General features: G+C 41.8%; 1 protein-coding gene across 3 annotated transcripts in view; it reads right to left on the bottom strand.

Annotated features, from left to right (window-relative positions):
• USP34 (ubiquitin specific peptidase 34) overlaps positions 1-14,246 on the bottom strand; it is a 251,301-nt gene that overhangs the window by 190,183 nt on the left and 46,872 nt on the right. For all 3 annotated transcript variants that reach the window (XM_049870361.1, XM_049870360.1, XM_049870359.1), the window contains exon 3: positions 13,486-13,906. In XM_049870361.1, the coding sequence (XP_049726318.1) occupies positions 13,486-13,906 (421 nt within the window). The remainder of the gene's footprint in view (positions 1-13,485; positions 13,907-14,246) is intronic.

Below are 14,246 nucleotides of genomic sequence, written 5' to 3'. Positions count from 1 at the left end.
CGCTGAATCAATATCATTTTTCTTTCAAAAGTTCCAATTTTAGATGACTCCCAAAGAGGCTTTAGAAAACCTATCTGGGATTTTTTAAAGCTTTTATTCAAAGTCTCACGTTTACTAAATGTAAGAGGATGCCATACTATTTCTAGAAGCAAACAGTAAGAGTTTGTCCATTATTATTTTAAAAGAAAAAAAAAAAAAAGAAATGAGCAAATGAGATTAATATGGTAATTGCATATCTAATTAAGCAAATGTTCCATAATCAAACTAAGATGAATTAAAGGCCAAGAAATAAAGAATAAAATTTCTGCTTAAAAAGTCAGCGGTTCTGAAACCAGACAGTGGTGATGGTTATAATCTCTGGAATATACTTCAAACCACTGAACTGCACGCTTTAAGGGGACAAATTTCATGATATGCAAATTTTATCTCAATAAAGAGACAGGGTAAAAAGTCTGCGGAAAGGCAACAAGAGGAAGCTAGCCTAACCTAGAAGCTGTTCCAACATAAACACACACACTGAACCTACCCCATCACATCACGTGTCCATTTAAACAGAAGTGCGGTCGTTCCTCCCCTTTCTACATTTTTATACTGATTTTTACTCAGAAATAAATTTTAACACTACTGCAACACCTCATTTTATAGGATTACACAGCTATGCAAGACTAAAATAAAGAATTCAACCAGACAAAAAAAAGTCTGGAACCTGAACAGTACACACTTCCAATTACTAGATCTTTAAAGACACTGTCAACTTTGACAGGGAGGAAAAGAAAGAATGGGGGGTGCAGTGGGGCGGGGGAGAGCTGGGTTCCAACTTCCCATGTGGATCCAACAGTTAGAGCAGTCAGTTAACAATGATGGAGAAGCTGTGCAGCAGACGTGACCTGGATTCTAGGATTCTCCACAAAATGGTGTGCAAACCTGAGCAAACCTTTTTTGACCTCTGCTCGCCAATTTTCTTCTTATAAATACAAGTGTGCACTAGGTTTCTAAAACCACAGGTACCGAAATACTAACACATGAGTTTTTATCTTTTACTTAGAAAAAGTTCTGCCTATTTATGCCTCTTAAAAAAAAACCAAAAATCAAAATAAAAGTTACATTTAACAAGAGCCCACACTATATGATTATATCATCTTCTTTTGTCTACACACTGTAAAAAGCCAAATGTTTTTATGTCAATATTAAGTTAACAAGTCTTAGGATTTTTCTGTTTTAATTTATCTGGAGAAGATGGCAGAAGAGTACAAAGGAAAGACTGGATGGAAAGGCTATCTTCTCATAGAAAGGTGGGATAATATTCTCCCCAATAATTTCTACTGCATTGCATAGTAAGTGCTGGTTTTCTTAAAGGCATCTGTATTCATGTGTATCTACACACATTTATATATACATACACAGTAATTATACCTTAACATATTTTGTGATATATGTTTTTTTCTTAATGTACACATACATTTATATCTATATGTTTTATATTTACATACATAAATTGTGTATTTTAAAATTGTTTTATTACATATATATACATATGCTACCAAGGTTCTGAACTGAAACCCTTTGAAACAGGTGACCCTTAACACATTTAATTACATGGTCACTAGTACAGAAACTAGAATCTTTAGAGTATTTATAATAGATCATTGCTAAGATATTAAAAAAAGGAACCCTGGTGGCGCCATGGTTAAGCACTTGGCTGCTAATGAAAGCACGGAGGTCTGAACCCAGCCAGCAGCTCCATGGGAGAAAGAACTGCCGATCTGCTCCTGTAAAAGTTACAGCCGGGAAAACCCTGGGGGACAACTCTACTCCATCACATGCTGTCACCTAACAACAAGGTATTAGTAACTTGGGAAACAAAACAGTAAGCATAGAACTAGAGAAGCACCTACCTAACAGGGGAAACCCTCGTGGCTAGTGGCTAAGTGCTACGGCTGCTAACCAAAGGGTCCACGGTTCGAATCCGCCAGGCACTCCTTGGAAACTCTATGGGGCAGCTCTACTCTGTCCTATAGGGTCGCTAGGGGTCGGAACTGACTCAATGGCACTGGGTTTGGTTTTTTTGATACCTAACAGAATTCTATGTAAGGAGGTTCCCCCTTTACTGTATCTAAAAATGCTTTTTATTAGGATTTTACCCCAAAGGCTTCATGAGATCATTTCTTTCAACCAAGTGCTCACAGGGAATGATACTCAAGAACAATAATCATGAGGCATTTCATTCCAAAAGGAAAAATACAGGGAATACGCCTACACTCAGAGAGTAGCATGTTTTAAAACCAGAAAGAAAGAAAGAAAAAAAAAATGATGAGTAAATTGATTTTAGGAACCAAACAGATTTAGTATTGCTATACTTCTATTATTAAGAGATTTTTAGCTGGAGAAAATTTATTTCTAAGAAACTGCATGAATTACACATATCTAGGTCCCTAAACAATTTTTAGCATCTTTTAATTCCTAATTTAAGACCTTAAAACACTATTTACATGGTGTTCTTAAAATTAAATTTTGCAAGTTTATATACAAATGTTATTAGCTGCCGTGAAGTCAGCCCCCAACTAACGGCGAATCACGCAAGCAGGGTTTTCTCCAGCTCATTTTCTTCCTGGTCCATCCTAGGCTGAAGCACCACTGAAGCCTGTTCAGCACCACAGCAACACACAAGCCTCTACCACAGATGGGCGGTGGTGCGCTTGAGGTGCACTGGACCGGACTCAAACCCAGCTCTCCCACACGGAAGGAGAGAATCCTACCACCGAACCACCAGCTGTACAAATGGGTCCCCTTTTATCATTGTTGTTGAAAAAGATTCTGAGAAGACTTTTTTTTTTTTTACGTTTAGTAAAGAGATCCTTTATGATGTTTCTATATAGGAAGAAAACTAAGTATTCTAGAAGATGGAACCCAACGTGATCTAAAGTATTGTTATGGGGAATTCTAACGGTGAAAATATTCATCTCCTGAGCCAGGTTTTTAAATAGTCTAAATTTAGTGTTAAAATATCCTCAGTAAAGCAAGATTATTTTCTAGATGAGGAGACAGAAGTCTACAGAATGAAGTATGAAGATTACAGAACAAATGAGCTAGAGAAAAGAGTCGCCCTTAAAAAAAAAAAGCAGATGGTAGATACTCCAAGGGCCACAACTCCTCCCATCTAGGAAGCACGCATCTCCTCAAGGGGCCTTTGCCTCTCCTCCCATCCAGAGATGGAGAAGACTTCTCCGCTGTTTTGAATTTGGGCTGCGTTTGGGAACTGCTTCAGAACAGAATGCGGCAAAGTGACACTGTGTGATTCCAAGAAGCTGGACCTTACATTACAAAGCCTTACACTTCCACTGTCATCCTCTTGGAGGGTTGTAAGACTGCCATGTAAGGAACCCATTCTACCCTACTGGAGAATGCAAGCCCACATGGAGAAAATCCAAGGAGCCTCAGTCAACAGCCAGCACCCACGGCCGGACATGTGAGTGACAACATCTTAGACCTTCCGACCAGTCAGACTTTCCAAGTCAAGGCAGCTGCATAGATGAACCCAAGCAAAACCAAGAAAGGAATTAACCAGCCAACCCACAGAATCAAGAGAAATAATACATCGTTATTTTAAGCTAGTAATTATATTACCACGTAACTGTCTCAATTCCTGCTGTGACTAAAAGAAATCCCACTATCTAAATAAGGCTAAGGTGAGCCACTAAGCTCTTGGGAAAGTTTGGAAAAAATACCACTAGGAAGAGGAGCCAAGATGGCAGCTTAGTCAGATGTACTATGCCATCCCTCTACAACCAAATGACAAGTTACGGATGACAATCCCGGTACCCTGAGCATCGAATGAAAGAATAAAGAAATAGATCAAACACCGACTGGAAGAAGAAGCTGAGGGAAAACAGTGAACAAGGAGAGAAGCAGAGCGGAGGTAGAGAAACAGGGAGGAGGTACCCTGCAAGCCAGCCCAGGATAGTGTGGCCACATTGAGACAAAGTCAGCACAGATCCCCACTGAGAAGCACAGTAAGGCAGATTCACAGAACTCCCAAAACAAGACAGAGAAACGGTGTAGGCATACCCAGAGTGAAGCCAGACCCATCTGCTACCCCTCTCCCTGTTCACCCCAGAAGTAGGGCACTCCTGGCTGCTCACCCACCCAATTCTGTTCCTCGCCCACTGCCCCACTGAACGGACCAAGGGAGCACCACCATGCTCCCCAGCCACCCACCCCACCACTCACCCTGTCAAGTGGCCGAGTGAGTGCTACTGCACTCCCTGACCGCCTGACTACTCAATCCATCCCTATCCTGCTACTCCACCAACTTGGTGGAGAGAGTACCTTTGTGACTGAGCATTCCCACACCACACCCATGTTCACTGCAGCATTGTTCACAATAGCAAAAAGATGGAAACAACCTAAGTGTACATCAACAGATGAATGGATAAACTGTGGTATACACATACAAAGAATACTACACAACAATAAAGAATCACAATGAATCCGCAAACTTTCTCACAACATAGATAAATCTGGAGAACATTATGCTGAGTGAAATAAGTCAATCACAAAAGGGCAAATATTATATGAGACCCTATTACAAAAAGTCAAGAATAGGTTTACAAACAAATAGAAACATTCTTTGATGGTTACCAGGGATGGGATGGGGAAGGAGGGAGATTGACCAACTAGAGCGTGGGTAAGTGTTAATTTTGGTGAAGAGAAAGGCAATACGCAACATGGGGGAAGTCATCAAAACGTGACCAAGGCAAATGAAGACACTGTGACATAAAATCCTATAACAACAGTAATAACAAACAGTAATCTGTGAGGAGATACACAGGCTGCTGTGTACGCTAAAGAGGTGAGGGAGGATACATACAGGAGTACACCTGTGTGTACACACAGGCATGCTTGTGGGTCTTTCCACATACAGGACTGCCTCGCTTTATTGCGCTTCGCTTTACTGTGCTTCACAGACATAGTGTTTTTCACAAATTGAAGGTCTGTGGCAGTCCTGTGTTGAGCAAGTCCATTAACGCCATTTTTCCAACAGCATGTGCTCACTTCATATCTCTGTGTCACATTTGGGTAATTTTCACCATGTTTCAAACTTTTTCATTATTATTATATCTGTTATAGACATCTGTGGTCAGTGGTTTTTGATGTTACTATCGTAACTGTTTTGGGGCACCACAAACCACACCCATATAAGACAGCAAACTTAATCGATAAATTCTGTGTGCCTTCTGACTGCTCCACTGACCCGCCATTCCCCCATCTCCCTCCCTCTCCTCAGGCCTCCCTATTCCCTGAGACACGACAATACTGAAATGAGGCTAATTAATAACCCTACAATGCCCTCGAAGTGTTCAAGTGAAAGGAAGAGTCGCACGTCTCTCACTTTATATCAAAACCCAGAAGTGATTAAACTTAGTGAGGAAAGCATGTCCAAAGCCAGGACTGGCTGAAAAAGCCAGGCCTCGTGCGTCAAACAGTGAGCCATGTTGTGAATGCAAGGTGCAAGTTCTTGAAGGAAATGAAAAGTGCTACTCCAGTGAACATACAACTGATAATAAAGCGAATACAGCCTTATTGCTGATGTAGAGAAAGTTTTAGCAGTCTGGATAGAGGATCAAACCTCTTAAGCCAAAGCCTGATCCAGAGCAAGACCCTAACTCTCTTAAATTCTATGAAGGTTGAGAGAGGTGGGGAAGCTGCACAAGAGAAGTCTGAAGCTGGCACAGATTGGTTCATAAGTCTTAAGTCACCCCTAAATCTAGCTACGGTAACTGACCAAGGCGGAGCTGCGGCAAGTCACCCCTAAATCTAGCTACGGTAACTGACCAAGGCGGCTACACTCAACAGCAGATTTTCAATGGAGAAGAAAGAGCCTCATATTAGGAGAAGGTGCCATCTAGGACTTTCACAGCTAGAGAGGAGAAGTCAACGCCTGGCTTCAGAGCTTCAAAGGACAGGCTGACTCTCGTTAGGGGCTGATGCAGCTGGTGACTTGAAGCTGAAACCAATGCTCATTTATCATTCTGAAAATCCTAGGGCCCTTAAAGAAGTAAGATAAATCTCCCCCTGTTGAGATCTACTGCTCAGAAAAAAAGATTCCTCTCAAAATATTTCTGCTCATTCGCAATGCACCTGGTCACCCAAAAGCTCTGATGGAAACGTACAAGGACATTAATGTTGTTTCCAGGCCTGCCAACACAGCATCCATTCTGCAGCCCATGGATCAAGAAGTAATTTTGACTTCCAAGTCTTATTATTTAAGAAATACAGGAGCCAAGGCCAAGATGGCAGAGTAGACAGATGCTTCATGTGGTCCCTCTTACAATAAAGACCCGAAAAAAACAAGTGAATCTGTTGTTGTTGTTGTTAGGTGCCATGGAGTCGGTTCCAACCCATAGCGACCCTACACACAACAGAACTAAACACTGCCCAGTCCTGCACCATTCTCACAATTGTGGCTATGCCTGAACCCACTGCTGCAGCCCTGAGTCAATCCATCTCATCGAGGGTCCTCCTCTTTCTCCGTGACCCTCTACTTTACCAAACATGATGTACTTCTCCAGGGACTGATGCCCCCTGACAACATGTCCAAAGTATGTGACAGTCTCACCATCCTTGCTTCCAAGGGGCATTCTGGTTGTACTTCTTCCTGTGAATCGATGATACATGACAACCTAGGAGCCCAGAACGTCAAAGGCAAAGTTTAGGAATCAGACTGAGCAGCAGGGGGAGGGAGAAGCAGATTAGAAGCTGCAAGGAGTTGCCAGACCTGACCCAGTGGGAACCGGCACCCTGCAGGCCAGACTGACTCGTGTGCGCAGTGAGGGAAGCAGTGGCACTCGGGACGCGTTTTCCACATCAGGAGAGACAGAGTGACGGAGAGTCTACTCAAGCTTCCAGAACCAGTGAAAAGTAGGGCTCAATTGCCAAAAGATAAGTACATGTGTCTAACCTACCACTCGGATCAAAAAACACTCCCTTTGAGAAGAACCTCTCTCCCATTTACCTCCCCGCTCCTTGCCCGGCACTGGGTCTGGGCTGGGTTTAGTGATCGCCACATCCTCTGGGCCAGAAGTAGGACCCGTCACATACCTTAAGCCATTCTCCTGGCTTTGGAGAGGGAACAAATCAACAAGCAGGAAAAAATAATCTGCCAGCTCCCCTAAGCCAGGAACTCAGGGCAGACACAGCCCCTTTGCCAAGGTGCAGGCATAAAGGGTCTGTGGATTTTGAATGCCCTTCACCCCTGCATAGACCTGTGTGGGCCCATTTCAACGGCACAGGCCATCATTAGCACAGTACAACAGGGTATATACCTGAAGCCTATTTTCAACTGTATTGGCTATAAGGTGGAGCGGCAGGTTTGTGACATCTTATACTACTCTGCCCACTAAGCAGGGTCCTCACCTACCCACATCAGGGGCCTGAGGACTGATGGCTTCACCAATGCCATCAAGCCACCCATGACAGGGGTCCAAGAAAAAGTGGTGCCTCCCAGTCCTTACAGCCAACAGCACTGGGTGCTCATAGTCTGGCTGCAAAATCTACGCACCTATGCACTCTAGGGAACAGGGACATGCTTTCCTCCCAGACACCCGGGGCAGCCATCAGCCTCCTGCCTTGTTCAGCATATGATACCCTACCACAGCCAGATACCTGCACCTACTCCAATCACCCTTGCCCGTCCAGTACTATAGGTAAGCACCTGCACCACACACGGTGACCGACGACCTGGACACCTGAGCTGAATCCACAGAAGAAAAGTAAATGGACTCTTGGGCTCACATGCCTAGGACAGCTCTAACCACCTGGTGACAGGATGTGAGGGCTTCAAAGGTGTCAATAATCAAACTAGCTCACACGACCAGCCTACCTGGACATATAAAAACAAGAAGCTGGGATGTAGTAAGCAGACATAAAATAAATAGATATAATAGCTTACTGATGAATTGGAGACATCAGTCAACATCAAATTACATAAAAAGGCAGACCATGATGGCTTCAGCAAGCACCCGAAACAAAGAATCAAGAAAACTTTTGGAGGAAGAGAATTTCTTGGAACTATCGGAGGTAGAATTCAAAAGATTAATACACAGAGCTCTTCAAGAGATCAGGAAAGACATCGGGCAAAATGCAGAACAAGCCAAGGAACACACAAACAAAGCAACAGAGGAACTTAAGAAGATTATACAAGAGCATAATGACAAATTTAACAGGCTGCAAAAAGAGACAGTAAACTGAAATCCAAAGATTAACAATAAAATTTCAGAATTAGGCAACTCAATAGAAAGTCACAGGAGCAGAACTGAGGCAACGGAAGTCAGAATTAGTGGTACTGAAAATAAAGCACTTGACACCAACTTATTTGAAGAAAAATCAGATAAAAGAATTAAAAAAAATGAAAAAGCCCTAAGAATTATACGGGACTCTGTCAAGAGGAATAGCCTATGAGTAACTGGAATACCAGAACAGGGTGGCATAAAAGAAAATACAGGGAGAAATGTTGAAGATTTGTTGGCAGAAAACTTCCCTGATATTATGAAAAGATGATATCTACCCAAGAAGCTCATCGAACCCTACACAAGGTAGATCACAAAAGAAAGTCACCAAAAAAAAAAGGTCACCAAGACATATTATAATCAAATTTGCCAAAACCGAAGATAAAGAGATAATTTTAAGAGCAGCTAGGGATAAACAAAAAGTCATCTACAAAGGGGAGTCAATAAGACTAAGCTTGGAGCACTCGGCAGAAACCACACAGGCAAGGCTGCCATGGGATGACATATATAAAGCCTTGAATGAAAAAAATTGCCATCCAAGAATTACAGATCCAGCAAAACTGTCTCTCACATGTGATGGTGAAATTAGGACATTTACAGATAAACAGAAACTTAGGAAATTTGTAAAAACCAAACCAAAATTACAAGAAATACTAAAGGGAGTCCTCTGGTTAGAAAATCAATAACATCAGATAATAACTCAAGAGCAGAACACAGGACAGAATAACCACATATCAACCCAGATAGGGAAGTCACAAATAAATCAAAGCTAAGATACTGAAAATAGGGAAACAGAGACGTCAATACATAAAAGACGACAACACTAAAACAGAAAAGAGGGACTAAATAACGTAGTCATAGATTTTTCACTCGGAGAGGACGTCAAGGCGATATAAAGAAATGAAAGACTGGTTTACACTTAGAAAAATAGAGGTAAATATTAAGGTAACCACAAAGGAAACTAAGCATCCTACACATCAAAATGAAAAACATAAAGACTCAGCACATACTTAAAAACAATCAAAGGGATAAAAATATATAGAGAAAAATGACTCAGCACAGAAAATTAAGTGCAACAAAGTAACTGTCAACAACAACAACAAAAAAACACATCCAAAAGACAGCACTAAACTCATACCTACCAGTAATTACACTGAATGAAAATGGACTAAAAGCACCAATAAAGAGACAGAGAGTGACAGAATGGATAAAAGAACACGATCCATCTATATGCTGCCTACAAGAGACACACCTTAAAGACACAAACTTAAAAGATGGAAAAAAACATATCAAGCAAACAACAATCAAAAAAGAGCAGGAGTGGCAAAAGTAATCTCTGACAAAGTAGATTTTAAAGTAAAATTCACCACAAAGGATAAGGAAGTATACTATATAATGACTAAAGGGTCAATACATCAGGAGGACGTAACCATAACAAACATTTACACACCCAGCGAAAGGACTCCAGATACAGAGAATTAGAAGTGGAGCCTGAAGATGGGACTAAACTAACTGCAGCCACCTCCGGATAAAACTTTAACGGATGAGGAGTTGCTTCTCATGATGAGCAAGGACAGTGGTTCCTTGAGATGGAATCTGTTCCTGGTGAAGGTGCTGTGAACACTGCCGAAATGACAACAAAGGATTTAGAACGTTACATAAACTTAGCTGACGAGGAGGCAGCAGCAGGGTTTGAAAAGACTGATTCCAATTCTCAAAGAAGTTCTACTGTGTGTAAGATGCTATCAAAACAGCACTGCATGCTACAGAGAAATCGTTCATGAAAGAAGAGTCAATCAATGTGACAAACTTCATGATCTTAAGGAACTGCCACAGCCACCCAATCCTTAGCAACCACCACCCTAGTCTGTCAGCAGTCATCAACATAAAGGCAAGACCCTCTACCAGCAACGGTTAGGACTCGCTGAAGGCTCAGATGATGGTTAGCATTTTTTTTTTTTTTTTTTAGCAATAAAGTATTTTTCAATTAAGGTACATACAGTTTTTTTTAGACATAATGCTATGACACATTTAACAGGCTACAGCATAGTGTAAACATAACTTTTACGTGTGCTGGGAAACCAAAAAATTTGTGTTGCTCACTTCAATGCAATATTCACTTTATGGCGTTATTTGCTTTACTGCGAGTATCTCCAAGGAACACCTGTGCGTATCTGTAAACGCTGCAGCTACACTCACGTAGAGAATAGAGCACACAGGGGGCAGAGGTACAGAAAACTACTTAGGCATTACACATCGCGACTGAACTACTTGGTGTGAAGGCTAAGGACCAGTCTCGGGGGACGCTGTGGTCAACTGGCGAGACACAGTTCCAGAGATAATGTTCCACATCTGTCACAGATCGAATCTTGTCCCCCCCAAAACATCTGTCAACTTGGTTAGGCCACGATTCCCAGTATTGGGTGGCTGTCCTCCATTTTGTGATTGTAATTTAATGTTAAGAGGATTAGGGTGGGATCGTAACACCACCCTTACTCAAGGCACCTCCCTGAGCCATTGTAAAGGGATTTTCCCTGGTGTGTGGCCTGTACTACCTTTTCTCTTTCAGAGATAAAAGGAAAGGGAAGCTAGTAGAGAGCTGGCGACTTTGTACCACCAAGAAAGCACACCAGGAGCAGAGCACGTCCTCACACCTGGGGTTCCTGTGCAGAGAAGCTCTTAGTCTAGGGGAAGATTCACGAGAAAGACCTTCCTCCAGAGCCGACAGGGAGAAAGCCTTCGGCTGGAGCTGACGCCCTGAATTTGGACTTTTAGCCTATGTTACTGTGAGAAAATAAATTTCTCTTTGTTAAAGCCATCCACTTGTGGTACACTTCTGTTACAGCAGCACTAGGTAACTAAGACAACATCCTAGCATGGTGAGTAGCATCTGGGGTCTTAAAAGCTTGTGAAGGGCCATCTAAGAGCCAACTCTTAGTGCTTCCTGCCTGGAGCAAAGGAGAATGAAGAATACTGAAGGCTCCAAGAAGCAATTTGTCCAAAGGCTAAGCACCCACAGTAACCACTGCCTCCACTGCCAACCACTCTGACTAGGATCACAATACAAGGTCTGGTTAGAATGTGTAAAACATACAGAACAAAATTAAAATTTAAAATAAAAAAACAGACTTACTGGTCTGAAAGAGACTGGAGGAACCCCGAGATTACTGCCCTAAGACAAGCTTTTAACTTGAAACCGAATATACTCCTGAAGGTCACCTTCCAGCCAAATTAATAGACAGGGCTATAAAATAAACACCGCCCCCCCCATGAAGAACATGCTTCTTAGAACAATCAACTATATGAGACCAGAAGGGCAACATTTGCCCAACACAAAAGCTGAGAAGGCAGGGAGGGGCAGGGGAACCAGAACAATGCAAACGGGAACCCAGGGAGGAAATGGGGAGAATGCTGACACCCAACCATTGATAACCAAAAATAAAACCAAACCCAGTGCCGTCGACTCGATTCTGACTCATAGCGACCCTATACGACAGAGTAGAACTGCCCCATAGAGTTCCCAAGGAGCAACTGGCAGATTCGAACTGCCAACCCTTTGGTTAACAGCCGTATCATTTAACCAATACACCACCAGGGTTTCCCAACCATTAATAGGAATACTAATTTGCTGTGTAAACTTTCACCTAAAGCCCAATAAAATGTTCAAGGGGGGGCGGAATACATATATATCCCAACTTTTATATATATATATATACACACACACATAAATCACTAATGGAAACAGTCAAGTGTCTTAATTTACCAAAAGATATTACCACTTAAAACTACTGTTGTTGCTGGGTGCCATGAAGTCTATTCCAACTCATTGTGACCCCGTGCAACAGAGTAAAAACTGCCCCAATTGATTTTCTTGGCTGTAATCTTTAATGAGTAATTTTTAAAGGAGCCCTGGCGGGGCAGTGGTTATGCACTCATCTGCTAACCAGAAGGTTGGAGGTTCAAATCCACCAGCTGCTCCACAGGAGAAAGACGTGGCAGTTGGCTTCTGTAAAGATTACAGCCTTGGAAACTCTATGGGTATGGTGTGATTAATTACTTTTGTATGTGGCCGTTCTAGCCATAGTCTTGTGACTGCCACCCAGGTGACTGAGTGGGGCTGTGCAAAGAAGATAACTGTGGCCCGCCGAGGGGACTGGTCAGTTTTGCCTTAAGAGAGAGCCAATTCCAGAGCAGAGAGGAGAGCCCGCCACCATCAAAGAAGGAGAGACCCACGGGAGATGGACAATGGGCTCCCAAGCCCACAGAGCAAGAAAGCTGAGTGCCTTTCGGCAGAGACTGAGGGCCACGGAGAAGTCCATGCCTGATCCACGAATTTGGGAGTTGCCAGCCTCTACAAGCACGTGACCCATTTCCTTTATATGCTCGTGAGTTCTGTGAGATGCTGTAGCGAATCAGGGAACCCAAAGACAGGAGGGACAGTACTGAGGCGAGGGGAAATAGCTGATGTTAGAGATGATGGGTGGCAGAGCAGCTTGGAAAAGTTAGACATTTGGGACACCTTTAACCTCCACCTCATAGGAGCCAGGTTTGTGTTGATCCTTATAAAAGAAATTATTCATTTAACAGGGCAGTTCTATCTGTCCTATAGGGGCATTATAAGTCAGAATTGACTCAACAGTACCTTGGTTTTTTGGATTTAATGTTTACAGAATCAGGTTATCAGTTCTTTCTCCCACGGAGCTGCTGGGCAGGTTCAAAATGCCAAACTTTCGGTTAGTAGTCAAGCACTTAACCACTGTGCCACCAGGGCTCCTTTTAAAACTAATAATTACTAATACTTGGTTAGTTTTTTTCCTTAACAAAGGGATTTCTAAATTCTGTTATTTATGTTTCTAAGAATGAAATCCAAAATTCTCTGTGCCTCTTTTTCCTCAAGCATTACTTCTTAAACAGATAAGCATACATCTATACCACTGAAATGCTGAGATCACTAACGGTTCAATTTTTACAAGTTCAAGTGACCAATTTTTCCTTAATAGGACCACGCTGAGCAAATGTTCAACACAAACTGCTATAAAAATCTGCTGGAGAAATCTTAGTAACGGTAGTGATTTTTATAGATTTTTCCATCAACATTAACTCTGTCTTCAAATTTACTCACATGTGAGAAATAGATGTCAAGTGAACTATGACTTATATTACGTAGAATTCACAGTGCCTATTTTTTTTTTTTACATACCTCTATAGTAGGATGAGTGTTATGCTTGTAAGCAGTATATAAGGGAAACTGAATTTGAAAAATTTTTGCCACACACAGTAAGAGTTTTTCCTTCTCATCTGTACTCCATAAACCAAAAGGGTCAGAGCTCTTTGAAGATTCCTCCTCAGTCAGATTACAAATTCTTGTAGAGTCAGATTTTTTTTCTATTGATTTTTGTCTTTCTGTACTTTCTTCACTACACTCTCTTTCTACATTCAGCGGTTCTTCTGCTTGGTTATTCTCATCTTGCCACGTGGAATCTATGTTGATAGGAGTACAATGTTTACAAAGCTGGTCCCGGAGCACCTGAACTTGGGCAATCACTAAGTTAATAAGCGCACAAACTACTTGGTTAAAAATCTCCAGATGCTTATATTCCTTGAAGCAGCACAGACATTGCCTATAAGAGAAAAAAAAGTCAATAAATGAAAGCTTCCTAGAGAGGCAACCACTGTATTTTTCTAATAAGTAACAAGAAAAATCAAATAAGCACATACTAAAATACTTCTTTCCTAGATTTGTTTTTATTTCCTCCTTCCTGCTAGGGTAGCATCATAAAAACTTATAACTACAACATCATATCAACAACTGGTATTTTAGTTAGTGTAAAGACACCACCATTAGGTCTACAGCTGTATCCTCAGTTTTATGTACGTACTTATCTGTCCTGCAGAAAGAGATGTTTTAGAACAAAAATTGTGGCATATTTCTTTGCTTCTCCAAGTACTGAGCATCTAGTG

This window comes from Elephas maximus, chromosome 26, assembly GCF_024166365.1.
Source record: "Elephas maximus indicus isolate mEleMax1 chromosome 26, mEleMax1 primary haplotype, whole genome shotgun sequence".
Taxonomy (NCBI): Eukaryota; Metazoa; Chordata; class Mammalia; order Proboscidea; family Elephantidae; genus Elephas; species Elephas maximus.
This window is presented reverse-complemented; position numbering and strand designations above follow the sequence as displayed.